General features: G+C 37.5%; 1 protein-coding gene across 1 annotated transcript; it reads right to left on the bottom strand.

Moving 5' to 3' along the window:
* Positions 1–8,303: 8,303 nt before the first annotated feature.
* LOC108025960 (uncharacterized) lies at positions 8,304–17,937 on the bottom strand. The gene is made up of 2 exons (XM_044091547.1): positions 17,758–17,937; positions 8,304–8,555 (listed from the first exon to the last, which is right to left on the bottom strand). Exons 1-2 carry the CDS (start codon positions 17,935–17,937, stop codon positions 8,304–8,306), a joined length of 432 nt encoding a protein of 143 aa, XP_043947482.1.
* Positions 17,938–18,674: the final 737 nt, after the last annotated feature.

Here is an 18,674-nt window from a genome sequence, read left to right as displayed (position 1 = left end):
ACAAAAGGGACAGCCAGCCGAATTCTAGGCGATGCAATTATATAAGAGATCGAATTAAGATGTTAGTTAGCTGCTGCGGCTGCGTGACCCGACATACTCACCCCGTTGGAAGCCTGGGTTTCAACATCATCCTTAAGGGTAAGCAGACACAGCTTGTTTATTGCCCGCTTATTTACTCCTGATGCTGTCTTCAGAACGGCAACTCGAGCAAGCCCATCTTCACCGAACAGAAGCTCGATCACTCTGGCGGGGGCCACTTCATAGGAGGCAAATTTTCGTCATTGAGCAGAACAAAGTCATCGATAACTAGGCCAGGTTTTGGAGTGCGCCACTTGGAGCGCTGCTGCAGTAATGTTAAGTATTCTTTCTTCCATAGGGACCAATGGATCTGCTGCAAGTAAACCACGCGTGGCAATCCATCCAAACGATTAAAGTTAAGACTGGTTACATCTGGCTCGACGAAAGAGGAAGGCGCTGGGAAATATGCTGGGGTTAACACATCCAGATCAGCTGGGTTTTCTGAAATCGAGACTAATGGTCGGGAATCAACAACCGCCGAAATGTGACACACCGGAGTCCGCGAGTCTTAAAAGGTTAAAAGAGCAGTGCCAACAGCGCGGTAGAAAGTATACTTAGCGATCTTCACAGCCGCTTTCCAAAGACCGCCAAAGTGTGGCAACCCCATGAGTTCCTAAAAAATTTTAAAGTGGTGACGTAGCACCAAAATATATCAAAAAATGACAAAGCTAGTATTTCATATACCATAAGGATTAAAAGATTCATATTTTATTAAAAACTCCAAAACGTTCATCAACATCCCGGGCCGATCTCAAATAGGTTTAAAGGTTTAAGGTTTAAGAACTAGGAAGTAAAGCTAACTTGTTGATTGGCCGGGTCATCTCTCCAGTGGGCGTCTTAAGTTTTATGGTGCGTACAAGTCCATCTGGTCCATGAAAGGATTCCGATACACGATCTAATAGCCAAGCTGCTGGAGGGAGATTTGAGCCCTTGACAAGAACTACGGAGTCTACTGCGATGTTTCGTTCCTTGTTGCTCCATGAGGTATGAAACTCTACTTGATTCCATCATTGGCCAGCGGTTGTGTTAGATTGCGTTGATGCTCTTGCGAAGATAGAAGTTGCTGCATCTTAACTAAAGCCCGTTTGGCACCAACAAAATTCGTCTCATTATCGCTAAAGATCTGTGAGAACTTTCCTAGAAGGGACATGAAAATCCGAAGACATGCCAGGATTGTTTTTGTGCAAAGATCGTTGGCCAGTTCCAAAGGTATGGCTGATGTTACAAGGCAAACAAGGAGGCACATGTAGCCCTAAGTTTTGCGGGGATTGCGGCCTCTTGTTTTCTTAAGTATGAATGGTCCACCGTAATCACAGCCTGAATGACAGAAGGGTAAAGTTTCTGTTATACGGATGCCTGGTAAATTTCTAAACCTCAGGCAAAGAATGCGAACAGCCTGAATATCTTCAAAGGTAAGCATATTTCCATTTGTCAGCTTTAAAGATTTATTGGCTTTAGTGTATTGGATGAAGCGAAAGGTGTAAGCTACAACACGTAAGAGCTTTGTCCAGGTCGAGATGCGTTGAGCCAAAGCTTCGATTGGTGACAATGAGCACGCTTCCTGAGTGGTTAATGCGATGGTCTTCGCTTCTTCTTTGCCATGGTTTTCTGAAAGGGAAGAACAGAACTTTTTACAGCGCAACTTTACCGCTAGCATTTCTGGATCTTGTAGCCATGGAGGTCCCATCCACCATAAGTCGAAATGGAGGATATCTGAAGCAAGCATTCCTCGTGTTGCGCAGTCCGCTGGATTCTCCTTTGTGTTTATGTGATGCCATGAGTTGCGCGGTAAGAATTCAAGTATTTCCGAGGTTCTATTTGCTACAAATGTTTGAAGCTTATATGGTGGATGTGAAAGCCAAACCAAGACTATGGTTGAGACCCACCATGCATGTTCTTGTGTTGTAGCGTAGCCTTGACTAAGAAGAACAGTCGGCTAAATAGCAAAGCGCCACACAGCTTGAGAGTAAAAACTACTACTTCAGCGGAGCAACACTGGCGTTTCCTCACACGAGCGAAACAGATACGGTGCCATCTGCTTGCAACAGTCTGCTTCAGATGACTGCGCCATATGCCTTGATGGAGGCATCTGAATGTTGCCCTCATTGTTGTTTGACCGGTGAACGGCGCCGACGACTGATAGTCAGAAACCGCAAGCTCAAAGCCAGCAAATGCCTTGATTGCTGAGGCAGCGATATCGTGTCTTGCCAATGTAGGGGTGATTCTGCTAAGTACGTGGTCACGTACCTTCATTGTGTGATCCGAGATCCTTGACTTCACTTCCAGCCTTGATAGAGGAAATCCCTGACACCAAGAGTGTCTGAGTGACTGAACGCAACGCTCAAAGATGTGCGACAGTTCCGAACCACTGTCCAAAAGCACACGGCAGGTAGTGTGCGATTTTTGTGTGGGTTTTGTTGAAGGGATATTAAAGCGTGTGCCAATCGTGGTCGCTAATGAATTCGAATTCGTTCCATACGTTCTTGAGCCTATCCAATGACACTTGTATTTCATCCAGCTTCCATTTTGATCTCGCACTTGGATCTTACAACGCCGTAAGCAAACGCGTAATGCTTGCCTTGTCACGACTTCTTGCTACCTTCAACATTTTTAACTGATCCATGTTAATCAGTATATAAATTTAGCGAAAAGAAGCAAAATTATGGCGTTTTATTTCCAAAATTTTGAGTGGACTGTACATATTTCTTTTATTAAGCTTGGTAAATTTTCTTCGTGTTCAATGCGTTTAGTTGTAGTTAACATACTTAACATTTAGTCTTAAAAAATTGCTAAGAAGTGACGCAGCATCAAAATATATCACAAAATGCCAAAGTTTCATATACCACAGCGATAATAAGATTTAAATTAAATAACGTCTGCTATGCGTTCATCAACAATAATGAAGTCAATAAGAAATTGACTTAACTAATTAAAAAATATATTTTGACATACTGAAAAGAAAACGTAATTAACAATGAGGAGCAACGCAATTTATATTGAGTAATTTAATATCAGAAACCTTTTCTCATCTCATCGAATACACGGGACTTTCCCAACACTTTGGCAAAGCTCAAGAAATTAGAATCAAACAACTTCCGTGCTTAATTTGCAAACCGATTTTATGGTTTTAAAAATGAAAATAAAATTCACGGAATCAGATTGAGACTTAACCCAGCAATTTCTAAACAAAATACTAATACAAAGGGGACAGAAAATAAACTTTTAAAAATAATATCATAATTCTTAATTTCTTAATTTTTCTTAATATACCTATTATTATTAGATAGTATTTAAATAAGTCCCAAAGCTAAAATTTGTTTCATATTATTTTTCGATTGTTCCTATGACAGCTACATGATTTCGATCAAATTTAATTCGAAATTCTGAATTAATTAAAATAATTTCTTTCCAAGCTAAGAAGGTTATATTTTAAAAACCACCAAAAATATTTTTTTTTCATATTTTCCGACTAATATTCTGTACGTTTCCACGGCAGCTATTGATATAGTCGACCAATTTTAATAAAATTTAATTCGAATTTCAAAACCAATTAAAAAGTGGTCTTTCCAAGCGTAGGAGGTTATATGTTTAAAAACACCGGAGATATAATTTTTATACCCTTGCATAGGGTATAATGATTTCAGTAACAAGTTTGCAACGCAGTGACGGAGACGTTTCCGACCCCATAAAGTATATATATTCTTGATCAGCGTCACAAGACGAGTCGATCTCAGTTCCTACGCAAACTAGTCTCTCAGTTCTGAAGCTATCAAGCTGAAACTTTCCCAAAAGTCTTCTTTCTATTGCAGGTAGTGTAAAAGTCGGAACCAGCCGGATCGGACAACTATATCTTATAGCTCCCATAGGAACTATCGGGGAAAAAATGTAAAAAAAAGTATATCTTTCGTGTTTTTTAACATATACCTTTCTAAGCTTGGATATAACATTTTTAAATTAATTCTGAACTACTACTGAACGACTTTATCATATAGCTGCCATATGAACGATCGGAAAATTGATAAGGAAAACATAATATAAAAATTATATCTTTTGTGTTTTTTAACAGTTATATGTAAGCTTGAAAATAACATTTTTAAATTAGTTCTGAATTTCAAATTACATTTTATTAAAATCGGACACTATATCATATAGCTGTCATAGGAACGATCGGATAGCTTTGGGGCTTTTTGACATATTATCTTATAATAATGGGAATAAAAATTTTTATATTTTTAAGAATTTCGAATTCAATTTAATAAAATTATTGATTATTTTTTATAACTGCAAGGGTATACAAACTTGCTTGCCGAAGTTAACTTCCTTTCTTGTTTCATATTATTTTACCACAATTTTTCTGATTGTTCCTATGGCAGCTATATGATATATTTGTCCGATTTTAATAAAATTTTAATCGAATTTCAAAACCAAATAAAAAGTGGTATTTCCAAGCGTAGGAGGTTATGTGTAAAAAAAATGCGAAAAATATAATTTTTTAAATTTTTTTACTATTCGATAAAAACTTCTGACCTCTGCAAGGGTATAAAAAGAGATAGACATACTGATATGCATTTCTGAATTTATTCTGAAGTATTAAATAGTTTGAATAAGTATTTAGATATATATAATGAAGACATGTTGTTATCTAATTTACTTTTTATGAATACTTTACTTTACTTTTAGAAGTACAAAGTTTTTGACAAGTATAAAAAGCCATGTAATTTAGGGTTAAAGAATTAGTATACAACGGTTAGGTACTTGAGCACAACAATTCCAATCTTACGTCTAAATTTGTTGAATTTGTTAGGACTTCTAGAGACCTTAACTTTTGTTATACAAAAATTGAAAATCTATGTATTGGATTTGAGTATAAGACTAAGCTGAAAAAGACACCATATGGAAAATATAAAATAGCTCAATATATAAGTGATAAGGAGGACAAAGACGTTTCGATATGTAAAAAAAAAAGACACCATTTAGGATGTAAGCTAAAAAAGACACCTCATGGAACTAAAATAGCTCTATATATAACTGATAAGATTTTCTACAAAGACACCATTTAGAATGTAAGGTGAAAAAGACACCACATGGAACTAAAATAGCTCTATATATAACTGATAAGGAGAACAAAGACGTTTGGATATTTTTGCGTAAAAGTTATGTGAACAAATTTTCTACAAAGACACCATTTAGGAAATTAAACGAAAATGGAATAACTCATATGATCTATAAAGGAAAATATTTGAACAGATATAGCTGCGCTCAAATTGAATTTTTATCAGTAAATAAGTAAAGTAAATAAAATTCTTCAATATAAGGGGCTGAGTTTTAAAATCATACAACAGTCCTAAATCAGCCTGAAAAATAAATAGTATTGCTTAAAAATGTACGCCCAACAGATAGAGCTTTTTGAAGGCATTTTGTCCAAATGAATTTAAAAATTCTGCTAGCCTACGACTATCAAAACAAAATGCAATCCAATAAGTTCCAGGTTGACCTGATGTGTCGGTATTCGTAATTATTAGTGCTGGATACTTCAAAATAGTTTTTGGTAATCTATCTGAGGGGAAAACTCAATTTGTAAAGTATTTATTTTAAAAGATCGTACGAATATTTCTATGCTTATCAATCATTGAATCGTATTAACAGCATACCAAGCAAGACCCTGCTTCAGCAAGTGGTTCAAAATAAAAAGCGGTTTTTAACAATACAAAAAGCAAGAAAATTTAGTATTTGTCCAATAACTGCGTTGTCTATTGATAGTGTATTGTTGTCTGGATATATTGTAAATGATTTGACTTCAACATTGCTGAATAGGTACAGAAAAAAACATTTGATACGTTTCACCATTTTACAAGCAAACAAATTCGATTGAAGAGGCGCCGTCCAAAGAAGCAATTGGACTGTTTGACACTGCTTCAGTTCTTAGAATACAACTTTGCGTGGGGTGGGCCGCAAACAAATCTGATTCGCGTTTTATACATATTTTTTTCATACATATGAGTACTCATTTTGCATTACGTTGTCGTTTAGATTTATAATGAGGTCGTTTTTTCTTATTTCCTACCTTTTTATTTCTTTTTCCATTTCCACTTTGAAAACGGGTAATTATACCCGTTACTCGTAGAGTAAGGGTATACTAGATTCGTCGAAAGTATGTAACAGGTAAAAGAAAGCCGTTCAGATCCCATAAAGTATATATATTATCGATTAGGATCACAAGCCGAATCGATCTAGCCATGTTCGTCTGTCCGTCCGTCCGTATGAACGCTGGGATCTAGAATATTCATACTTCATACTGTAGCGCCTACAGCTTTTATGATAGAATCAAAATTGTATTGTATTGTAAAATGTATTTGTCTCATCAACATCTATCGACTCACAACAATTGCTTTATTTGCAAGATTTGTAAGCAATTTTACTTTGTTCTTGAATTATGTTTCTTAAAGGCTTTCTCCCAAAATTTATTGATTACAGCCTTACCAGTCTCAGCAGCCTGATTTTTTATAGCAGTTATGTCCGAAAGAAAAAGTGGTTTTATGTAATTAAAAAGACCGCTATAAAAATTTCCGATTCTTCGTCCTTATTGCACTACGTGCGGGGATATGTAATGTAATTCCGATATTGCTTTGTCCCCCACCACACTGATTAGCATAATAGTCTTGATAAGATTTCACCATAATGACTATTTTAGTTCTAAATAAAGAGTATTTGGGTATGCATTATTTATAGTCCTGACTTTCTTCTTTTTCTAAAGTGAAGAGTAAAAGGTATCTTATATCCATTAAAATCAGTAATTAGTATAGAGATTTCAATTAGGTACCATATGTCTAAAGGATAATATTCAATATTTTTAAATTGAATGTTTTTATACCCTTGAGTCGATCTAGCCATGTCCGTCTGCCCGTCCGTTTCTACACAAACTAGTCCCTCAGTTTTAAAGCTATTCTTCTTTCTATTGCAGGTAGTATATAAGTCGGAACCAGACAGATCGGACAACTTTATCTTATAGCTCCCATAGGAACTATCGTGGAAAAAATTTTAAAAAAATTATATCTTTGGTGTTTTTAAACATTTAACCTTCTAGACTTGGAAATAACAATTTTTAATTAGTTCTGAATTTTGAATTTAATTCTACCAAAATCGAACTATATCATACAGCTGCCATAGAAACAATCGGAAGTTTAGTCGGAAATTATTAAAAAATTATATCTTTGGTGTTTTTTAACAAATAACCTTCTAAGCTTGGAAATAACATTTTTAATTAAATAAATTTCTTTTTAATATCACTGAAGCCAGCAACAATTCGTAAAAATTTCACATTTCGTTACTAAAAATGATTATTTCTTATAACTGCAAGGGTATTCAAACTTCGGCATGCCGAAGTTAACTTCCTTTCTTGTTTTCGTTTTCATTATAATGGTTTTAATATATCAGTGTATAAACAAATCAATCCATTTTCATGCGTATTCGTTTGATCGGATACATTTTTATACTTAAATGCTTCAGCATCTACAAGACTAACAAATTCGGTTTCTTCAAAGACATTTTTATGTATAGTTAATGCAATTATTCAAATATACATCTGTTATGCCGGCTTCCCAATCATCGGTCATGTTCTCTGGAATGTTTTCAATGTTTTACGGTTTCAGGAAAATCAATCATTGAGTCATTTTGTTTATCAATTGCTGTTAGGTGTTAAAATGCATTAAAACTACTTTGCTTAAATTATGTTTACTTCTAATCACTTTTTAAAAGTTTTCCAAAAATTCCAGAAAGTAATGATTAGAATCGGTAGAAATCCATCTTTTTGAGTAAGGACTTTTTTCTTACAGTTTAGTGTACGTTTTGTGGGGGCCAGTCTTAAACGAAAGTATAATTTGGTGTTAGAAATCAAAGCAAGGTCATTTCGCATATATCGATTTGAGCAAGAAGAGGGAAATTCTTGTTCTTATATAATTTATGCGAAATTAAGATCTATGTACAAGTGTTTGGTACAAATTGATTACTAGAGAGTGATACTAGAGAGTAGAGTGACAAAACAAAGCGAAAGCAAACATATGAAGGCACGGACAAGATCATTGCGTAAACTAGGAGTAAACAAGGTACACAAAAACATTTTTGGTTGTAATACTATAAAATCTACTAGCGAAGGCCACTTTTTTGGCGGTTGATCTGCTAAGTCTATAATGCACATATATCACAATGAGCTCGCTTAAGAGGTGCCCTCAGAATCTCCATTGGTCCGCGAAGGCGGGCGGACTCAGGCTCAGGTTTTTCTGGAAAAGCTGGCCAAGCTCGTTCATTTCCCGCTCCCTCCGCAGTTCCTCGCCCACTTGTTGCCACAGGGACTCAAATCCATTATTATAGGCTGCCGTCGACAAGTTGCCCTCGCAAGAGCTCTCTTCAAACACAAAGGAGTATTCCATCTGGTAGTCGCACACTCTGGGGGGTCTTCGAAGCCACGCAAAACTGGTTCGCTGCAAGAAAAAGTGTTAAATATGTTTGCATATGCCCAACAGCTTACTGCAGGGTATAGTTGAGAGCATCGTCTACCTGACCCGTTCTCGCTTATTGTCTAACTGCATAGCACTCTCTCTTTCTCGCGCGCACCGAAAACGTGTGAAGGCAGAAAGGAGAACCGAATCTGGAAAGACTTGAGTTATAGTTCATGTTCATTTCGTTTCAAACTTTAATGAGAACGCACGCAACACTGCTGCAGGAGAAATAGAAATAGAATGGAAAAATACAACCCACGAGGTTCTAACTTAGTGTAATTTTGTGTATATCGGTCAAGTGTACATTATCAAGAGGATCAAGTTAGTTTTACATCCAACTACTGGTAAATAGAAAAGCACGAATTTAACAGTAAAGGCAGTGTGAGAAAGGTGGCATGTTTTTTTAGTTGTAGTTTTTCAATAGGGAAAAGAAAGGGAATCGGTCGGAGCCGGCCGGCAACAACATCGCCAGCGCGGCGTGGACACGCCGGGTTCTAATTCTTTCGACAACCGATCGGAATAAACGAGAGTTTGTGTATAGATTCGAACCAACCTGACACGGCAGCTCTGGCTAGCCCAGTAAGCGATATTTTGGAAGGCGATTTGCGGCGCAGGAGTCAATGCCAATGGAGAAGGCATCGCCATAGGCGGATGTTTTTGAGAGGATAGCAACAGGAAAGAGACCTGCTGTCCAACATGCGAAAATACGAAACCCTTCGTTTGTAGCGCAAGACTTTGGGTAGCCCTCAGTCTTTCTATACACTAGGTTACCCTTAACTTAATAAACGCAGGTCTGGAAACCCTCAGGGGCAACTATAGACCCTGGCTGTCTGCTACATAATACAAAAAAAAAATGGCGCCCAACGCAGGGCCAAGCACCCGACCAGAACTAACTACATAAATAAGAAAAAAATGTTGGTCCAGAACTTGGGGCTAACCAATTTATGTTTATGTTTTTATGAATCGAAACCGCAGGCTACTAGGACGAGGTTTAACTTCACGTATTGCTTACTTGTTTTCAACTAAATTTGTCTGCTGAAGGGTAGTTTCCTTATTTTCAATGATCTTTTGTTTTTTGAGGACGGAATAGCGACGACGATTCGAGCATCAGCGAATCGGGTTAGCCACTCAGATTAACGGACCATCTTAACATATAAAACTGGGAATTAACGAGGATAAGAAAGTGTTTGTGAACTTGAAGTACGGCAAACCAGGTCTTTATTGCGATTGTATTTCGAGGTATTACGGATTAGTCGACCAGAACCTAGAGGTACTTCATTTCTATAAAATTTCTTTAAGCTTTCTTTTAGATAGCCATTGTCTGAGCAATGGAATTGTATCGGCGGAACTTCGATCTTTGACCCGTTCAGAACACGTAATTCGAGGATTCAGCTTTCAGACCAATTTAATTTTGGGTAATTTTATTTTTGGCAAGCAATTAAAAAGCATTGGAGAGTTTAATTCATATGGCTAGTATGATTTTATAGTCATATAAAAATATATGGACGTTGATGCACTTCGAACAGTACAACAAGTGGCCCAATGACATTAAGCACGTGCTTGTTTCGCGCGGGGCCCTTTTATCAATTTGGGCAAAAAATGCGTGTTCGCGAGGAAGATACATAAAACAAATAGATACTGGACACAAATAAAAATAAAAGGCACAGCTAAAAATCGAGCAAATGAGTTAAAATATTAAATTTTAACATTAAGTTTTTTTTTTTATTAAGTTGAAACGCAAATTAAATCATAAAGGTTATTATAGTTATTACATAGAACGAGAAAGGGCTCGTGCATACAAAAATTTGATGTACATCGTGACAAATTTAGAGGATAATAATTTCGTGTTAGTCTAGGAGGATCATTGAATGTTTGGCGGTTAAAAGATCTGCAGAATCAATGTCACCTCCTATACGATTTTGTATAAAAATACTAACAAGCATTTTTTTACGACTTACAAGTGTAGGTTAATTAAGCAATTGTAATCTACTCTGGTAGGAAGGTAGCCTTACGTTTTGATCCCAGTTCAAACTACGCAGGGCAAATAAAAGAAATTTTTTGTACCGACTCGATACGGTCGGTGTACACTTGATACTGTGGACTCCAAACCGACGAACAACATTCCAAAATAGGACGGACAAGGAGGTAAATAATAATATGGTTGTATAAGGGTCATCAAATTTTTTACAATCCCGCGAACATTAATGGCTTTGTTAGCATCGGACATAATGTAGATAATAGATTACCAGGAAACCCAAGTTCATCTAACTTAAATAAAAGAAGAGAGTGGTGCTCATAAATTACTAGCTAGCTGTATCGATACGCACAGTTGGTTCGCTTGCCCCTGTGTCGACAGGAACTGCTGCTACCAAGTTCGGATTTGGGTTGGATTCCATGGTGGGATCATATTCAAAAATCACAAAGGCACAAAACACACAAAAAAATAAGAGCGCGAGATCGCGAAAATTTATCAAAACGTAAAAGAGCACGAGAGAAAAAAATATTCTATCGACTGAGCGTGGCTTGTGCGACACTAACAACTTTCAGCACGAACAAATACAAAGTAAATCAAGCAAGAGAGAGAGTTGCAGAAAATAGCACCGAAAAAGTCTACTAGAAATACAGCGGGTGCATAGAAAGCAGGTTACAGTTATAAAATAGAGCGAGGGAGATTGAGAAGGAGTGAAAGAGTTTTAGCAAGTTTAGGAGCGTAAGGTACACAAACAAAGCTAAGAGATTAAACAAATCTAATAGAAATGTTACCCGTTTACTGGGAGATCTATTTAAAATTACTAGCGCAATTGTTAGGCTAAGCTTTATAAATAAATACACACAGAACATTCGCACAAAACCACTGAAAAAGACAAAAACTCGGAGAACAAAAGTAAACACAGCTGTTCACAAGCGACGCTAAATCTAAAACGTACCAATCACGAGCTAGTTAGCGTTTTATACAACAAGCTCAAAGAACTTAGTATTTAGGGAAGATGTCATTGCGTCACAGAAACCTTGATCAACCAGCCGCGGTAGGTGGCGAGATTACATCATGTACGATTTGTACGCAGCCATTGGTCGCGAATGATTTAACAGCATCAACTCCTTGCGGTCATACATTTCACCAGTAGTGCATCAGGAATTATATGCTTGATTTTAACGGATGTCTGGTGTGCAGTGGGGAGGTCTCTATACAGCAGTTATCTTTGCCGATCAACAACTTGTCAGCAGAGTTGCAAGCTGCTAGAAGTTGTATCTGCAAACGGCAGTAACCCTAGTAATGCCGTGAACAGAGGAAGGACCGCTGGAAGAAGAGGAAGAAATACAGGTCAACGCAGAGATGTGGGACCGCGTACAGGAATGACATTGAGGTCGAATTGCAAGAATCCAGCGAATAACCACGAACGAAGTCTGGACACAGAAGTCTGGAGAAAGAATCTGGAGAAAATAGAGAGAGACAAACAGCAGTTAGCAAATCTACAGATAGCTAGTTCTTCTCAAACCCCGAATAGGAGGTTAGACGAAAAGGCAAGGTCAATCAGGGGAAGCTCATTCCGTAGGAATGCGTCAGCGGGTCAATTTCCACATCATGTTTGATGGTTCTAAAGATGGTTTACAGATCGAAGAATTCCTTTACCGGGTGCAAGCATTAGCTCAGACAAATTTAAATGGAGATCGACAGCTTATGTTTGACCATTTACATTTGTTTTTCGCCGGAAAGGCCAGCAAATGGTACTGGAAATTTTATCGTTCATGCCATCAAGTTAATTGATAGGTGGTACAGCAGCAAAAGTATTAGGACAGCATCCCAAAATGGGGAAGAGTTCTGGTAAAATTCGAACAGCAAACAATGACAAGTGTTCAGTCGTTGGAAGACTTGAGTGTGAAATTACTTATCGTGAATTTACCAAACCGGTAAAATTCTTTGTAATACCAGACCATAGGTCGTGAGAACGAAGACGTTGGGTCGACCAAAGTCCATGTGCTGTCAGCACAGCAAAAAGCTAGTCTAGACTTAGTCATAGACAAATTACCATCTTACGAAAAGAACACATCTGTTGGAACATGTTATTGATGTAGGGGATGCGAAACCAGTAAAACAGCGTCATTGGCCTATATCGCCGGCAAAAGAGAACCTTATGTTTTCCGAGTTGGAGAATATGTTCAAAAGCCCATGGAGTAGGAAAGGATTGAAAGCTCGCTTGTGTCTCGATTCAAGGGAAGTGAATAAGTTGAATGTAAAGGATGCTTTTCCGCTACCGCATATAGACGGGATACTTAGCCGTTTACCTCCGGCACGCTATATCACAGGTCTCGATATGAAACATGCGTTTTGACAAATACCGCTCGATACTGTTCGTGTAGACTTTGTGTAGACTAATGAATTTCGTTATTCCAGCGAAATTTCGTACTAGAGTATTCGTTTACTTGGACGACCTCTTGGTTTTGTCTGATGATTTCGAGTCGCTCATGAAGTTATTAGAAGAAATCGCAGGCTAACTTTATGATGCAAACTATGCCACCATTGCCGTTCAGCTCCCTGATCTGCTCAAGAAAAATAAAATTCTTTCATATACCCAAGCAGCAGAGGACGCACTTACCCAGCTTAAGTCCAAACTAGTCTCATCTCCAATCTTGAGAACACCTAACTTTAAGAAGCCTTTTATTCTGCCTTGCGATTCAAGTCTGTATGGACTCGGTTGTGTATAAGCTCAAAAAATAAGGAGGGAGTCGAATTACAAATATCGTATATGTTTAAAAAGGACTACGGCACAGCGAAATTATTCGGTTCTTAGCAGTCATTAAGGGCATCAATAAGTATAGAGACTACATTGAAGGTCAAAATTTTTGTGTGATTACTGATCATGCTTCACTTTAATGGCTAATGCGACAAAAGGACTTGTCCGGCCGCCTGGCTAGATGGTCTATTCGTCTATAAGGTTTTTCATTCACGATCAAACATCGCCGTGGATCAGAGAATGTCGTCGGCGATGCACTTTAGTGTCGTTTAGAAGTAGTGTCTGACATAGCTGATGGAGGACCGACTATTGACTTAAGTTCAAAAAAATTCAATTCAGAACAGTATATCGAACTGAGAAGACGGATAATCAATCAAAGCTTCCTGATCAAGGTCGTGGATAATTTCGTGTACAATAGGATAGAATCAGCGAAGGGAGATTTGTTGCAAGATGAGAAATCTTGGAAACTTTGGGATCCAATGAACTTTGCCGACCTTGCGCATATCGGCATGATCAAATGATTGAAGAGCTCAGGCGGCATCTATTTTGGCCAGGAATGGTCACTCAAATTCGAAAGTTCGTCTTTACTTGCAAGTCAACAAAGAGCCCAAGCAGAGTTCTAAGACCACCCACAACTTCGAACCGCCCATTTTAAAGACTGTATATGGATCTTCTTGGCCCATATCCACGCACTATGGGAAATTTTACCACTTTTTTTGGCCGAAACCCATTTTTCAAAAGTGGTTTGAAATCGATTTTGACTATCAGAATGGATTAAGATAACATCAATCTCCAATGTTACTAGTAGAAAAGTTGTTAAAAGTGCTTAGTTCTCAGCTGTTAAAGTCTGTTTTTATTTCAACGAGGTGGCAGCTCTAGTAAATCACCAATTATTCTTTAAAGTTAAAATGGCTAAAAAGTGTATGACAAAGCAAAGGACTGCCGTTTTTGAAATTCCATTTAGTCAGACAGGCTTGTAACTTGTGTATTTGACCTTATTATTATTTATTGATTGTGGTGCTCGTATAATCGTGTGTAAGCTCTAACCTAAAAAAACAAAATCTTTAAATTAATTTTTATTTTTAAATAGAGCTACAAAAAGAGTCCAGCTCGCTCCACCTCTAAAACCTTGTTTTATCTTGTAGAGCATTTAATTCTCATTAGGCTCAGTTAGTATAAAAGTGCACTTTTGCGCACTTTCTCTAAAATTTGGCTTTTAAGACCCCTACCTAATACTGTACATTTCCAGTATTTTTGTCTGGTAGGTTTCACTTCCAACGTTAGCTCAAAAATACAGTACAAATCTTTCTTTGTTTCTAAAAATTAAATATTTAAAATATATTTTACAACATCATTTCACTTACTTAACGTAGATATAAAGGATTTTAGTATTTTTTAAAAACTATAATGGTAATAAAAAGTAAAATTGCGATTTTTCTTAAAAATTGGGAGAAAAAATACCAATACATTTTTTTTAATTAAAGTTCGTTCTTTAAAAAAAAAAACAATTTAAAAAAAATGCCTTTTTTATTTAAGTTAAATGAAAAAAAAATTTCTTTAAAAAAAGGAGGGACCACGTCCATATTAATTATTTCATTTCCTTTAAATTTTATATACTTAATTCAAAAAACAAAACTTTTAAATATTGCTTTGTTTTTAAGTTATTAATTAATGCCACAAAAAGTGGTCAAATTTCCCATAGTGCCACGGTCCAAGAAGGAAAATATAGGACATTTGATTATAGTTAACCATTGTAATAAGTTTCACTTTCTACAGACCTTGCGGAAATTCACATCCGAAAGGATTTGTGAATATCTAGAGAAACATGTATTTTTCACATTTGGTACGCCAGAGTCCATACTCATGGATAACGGATCGCTGTTTAAATCAGGTTGTTTTAGAGCGTTCCTAACGAAATTTAGAGTCAAACATATTTACACAGCGATTTATTCGCAACAAGCTAACGCAAGTGAGCGAGTGATTAGATCGATACTAGCCGCGATTAGAGCGTATATCTGAGTTGACCATACTCATTGGGATGTAAACATCGATGCGATAAGCGCATCTTTGCCATCTAGCCTACCCAGTAGTACGGGATTTTCTCCGCATTTTCTCTGTTTTGGTCAGAACATGGTAGCCAAGGGACAGGATTACGAGTTGCTTAAGAATTTGAATTTATTACCCGACGATGTGGCAAGTGTGCAAGTATCACGCCAGCAAGCTAAAAAGGAAAGAATCACATGCAGCCAATGCCAGAGTATATGACTTGCGTAGACGAACGGTTCACTTGAAAGCTGGATACACCGTATTGCTCGTAGTTTCACTCAATGCAACGCTGGAAAACAATTCAGTAGCAAACTTGCACCAGTTTTCATCAAAGCATCGGTGTCGAAAAAGATGAGTTCAACATATTACGAGTTAGCGAACGAAGCATATAAGTCCTTAGGCGTATACCACTTAAAAGATATCAGAACCTGAAGTGTCAAAGACATGGAGTTACTGACCCTTGTTTTTTTACTTAACCCCTCTGCGAGCTCAATCTCTTGCGAGTTAAATGTGGTGTGGGGGCCAGTCTTAAACGAAAGTATAATTTGGTGTAAGAGATCTAAGAAAAGTCATTTCGCATATAAGTTTGCATATTCCCAACAGCTTATTGCAGGTTATATTGAGAGCATCGAGCATCGTCTAGCTTGCAAAGACTTGCAGGCAAAGGCCTGGATTCTTCTAAACCTTTACTATCAGCTGTCAGCTACCATTATTCGAAATCAGAAAACCTAAATATCTAACCTTGTCTTCTAAAAATGTATATTTGTCAATTCTCAATTCTAACTTATTTTCTACTATTCTCCTAAGTACTTCTACTAATACTTCTAAAGGCTCTTTTAAACTTCTGCTAGCAACTAAAATATCATCCATATATATATGACCTTGTTTTGTCTTATCATGTCCGAAAAAATGTCATTAACGAATCTTTGGAAACCCTGTGGAGCTGTTTTTAGACCCATAGCTATCCGTTAAAACTCAAATTGCCCCAAAGGGGTAGTAAACGATGTATATTTTACAGACTCTTTTTTAACAAGTATATGAAAATATCCGTTCCTAAGATCCAATTTCGTAACCACTGACATTCGTCGTTTAGTTATGGTATCGGATAGTTATGTATAGCCATATTTTTGTTCAATCTTCTATATTCTATACAAAGTCTAAGTTCTCCCGACTTCTTCTTCACTAATACAATAGGAGAAGGGTACTCCGAACTACTAGGTTGTATAATTCCTTTTCTAACGTATTCCTATAACATTTTTGTAATGCCTCCTTTTCACAATATGACAGTCTCCTTGGTGCACAACTAAATGGTTTTGAGTTTTTTAATATTATGTTCATTTCACATTTTATTTTCGGAATTTCATGTCGCTGAACCTGCATATAACTTGTTTCTAAAAACTTTATAAACTTCCCTCGATCACAATAATTTACTTGACCACCAATATTAAAAATTCTCTATTTCTCAAAATCTTCTAAAATATTTATACTCATCATTTCCTTTTCAAAGTTATCATACCAGACATCCATATTTAAATTTTGATTATCTAATACTACTAAAGATTTACTGCTTAAGCATTTCTTTGCCAAAAAATTGTCTCCCAACGTCTCCCCTTCAAAAGTTATATTCCCTAAATTCCCGCCTACCAAAATGCTACACTTCTTCTTCTTTTCCCAATATTTCACTTTTAAGTCATCCTTTTCTATGTTTTTATTCCCTTACTTTTATTCTTCTAAGCTTTCATTTCCTAAACTCTCAGATCCTAAACTTCCTAACCTTTCACTTCCTACACACTCTCGGGCTGGATCCAATAAACTAATATTTGAGCTCTTATCGAGTTCGGCTTCAATATTCTTAGCAGTACTCACATTTAAAGTTTCTAAATTAAATTTCAAGTTGAATGCTTTCATAAAGACTTAGCCCAGCACATTTTTCCATAATTTTTTAATCGGCTTCTGGTTAATCCATAAAAGTCACCTTCTTGCGGGTCTAATTTCATATTTTTGGGAACATAGGCATATTTTAGGATCGATACTGGGCTTCCTGAATCTAATCTGACATGAAACAATTTGACATAATTTAACTCATTTGCTTCATTCTTAGATGTGCCTTTTATTTTCATTTGTGTCCCGTCTCTATTTGTTTTATGTATGTATCCTCATCGCGAACTCGCATTTTTCGCCGAAATTGATAAGAAGCACGTGCTTGGTGTCGTTGGGCCACTTGTTTGTACTGTTCGAAGTGCATCAACGTCCATATATTATTATTAGCGCTGTCCTTCCTGTTTCGGAGACATCCGCTGATAAAATGATGCACTGCCCCACATCCATAGCAGGACCCTGGAGTTCTCTTCGGTTTCATGCAATCTTTTGCACAGTGCCCTTTTCCATTACAGTGTTTCACTCACTGTTTGCATCTTTTGCCCTCCAGGAGCCCTTGCCGGCAGCATTATGTCAGCAATCGCTATCAACACCCTTCCAGTGTTGTCGAAACACTGCAGCTTGGTCTGCGTACGCTTGGTCTGCGTACGCAAATTCGTTGCTGGAATGCCGACAATAAGTCCATCCAACAGCTCGTCATCTTCCATGTTGACATCTCGGGCCAGCCTGCGTTTCTCTTCGAAGTATACTGCAAGCTTCTCTGTCAAATTTTCGCCTCAAACCTGCTTTTGACTCGTTTCCGCCAAAAGCAAGTTGTAACTGGCGCACCAGCTCACTCGTCGGTTTTACGAAATGGGTTGCATCTGCGTTCAGCCACTGCAACGCGATGCCTTACAATTTGCCAATAAGTAGAACTCTGCTCTGGGTGTTTGACAGCTAATACAACTTGGCTATATTGTGCCACTGGGAGAGCCATGAGCGAGCGGACATATTATCCGATAAGTCCTTTAGGACTTCCTTGGAAAAAACGTGTCGCCTGCCTCTGCCAACACTCGTGCCGTTTTTCCTTCGTTTCTTTACACATCATTCGCACATGTTTCCGCCGCCGTTCTCAGAAATGTAGCTTACGGCGCCAATTCTCGAACCGACGCAGTCGATTTGCTGCTGAAGATTCTCGATAACTTTCTTGGCATTTTCGATTCCCCGATGCAGCACCTCCATGGTTTTCAGGCAACTATCCAGTTCAATGCGGTTTTGCTGCATACGCCTTTCCAGCTCTGCACATTCCGCCTCCGTGTCTATTACTTCTGCACCTCCTGGCTAATCATTGGTGCACAGCCTCGGCTTTAGGGTGGAACTGTAGGCTTAGTTTACTTTAGTTAAGGCTTGTTTTACTTTAGTTTTAGCGTTTCTATAAGTCTCTTGTTTTTTGTATCCGGTTTTC

The sequence above is a fragment of the Drosophila biarmipes genome, unplaced genomic scaffold (genome assembly GCF_025231255.1).
Source record: "Drosophila biarmipes strain raj3 unplaced genomic scaffold, RU_DBia_V1.1 ptg000005l, whole genome shotgun sequence".
Lineage (NCBI taxonomy): Eukaryota > Metazoa > Arthropoda > Insecta > Diptera > Drosophilidae > Drosophila > Drosophila biarmipes.
The sequence above is the reverse complement of the archived record's forward strand: the minus strand, read 5'-3'. Positions and strand labels throughout refer to the sequence as shown.

What these genes read in the sequence shown, in the direction of transcription:
- LOC108025960 (XM_044091547.1), bottom strand. Translation starts at nt 17,937, where the DNA reads ATGGAAGATGACGAGCTGTTGGATGGACTTATTGTCGGCATTCCAGCA. An exon ending in GAGGGCAAAAGATGCAAACA is followed by an intron (nt 8,556 to 17,757) that starts GTGAGTGAAACA and finishes TTTTTCTTGCAG; the next exon opens with CGAACCAGTTTTGCGTGGCT.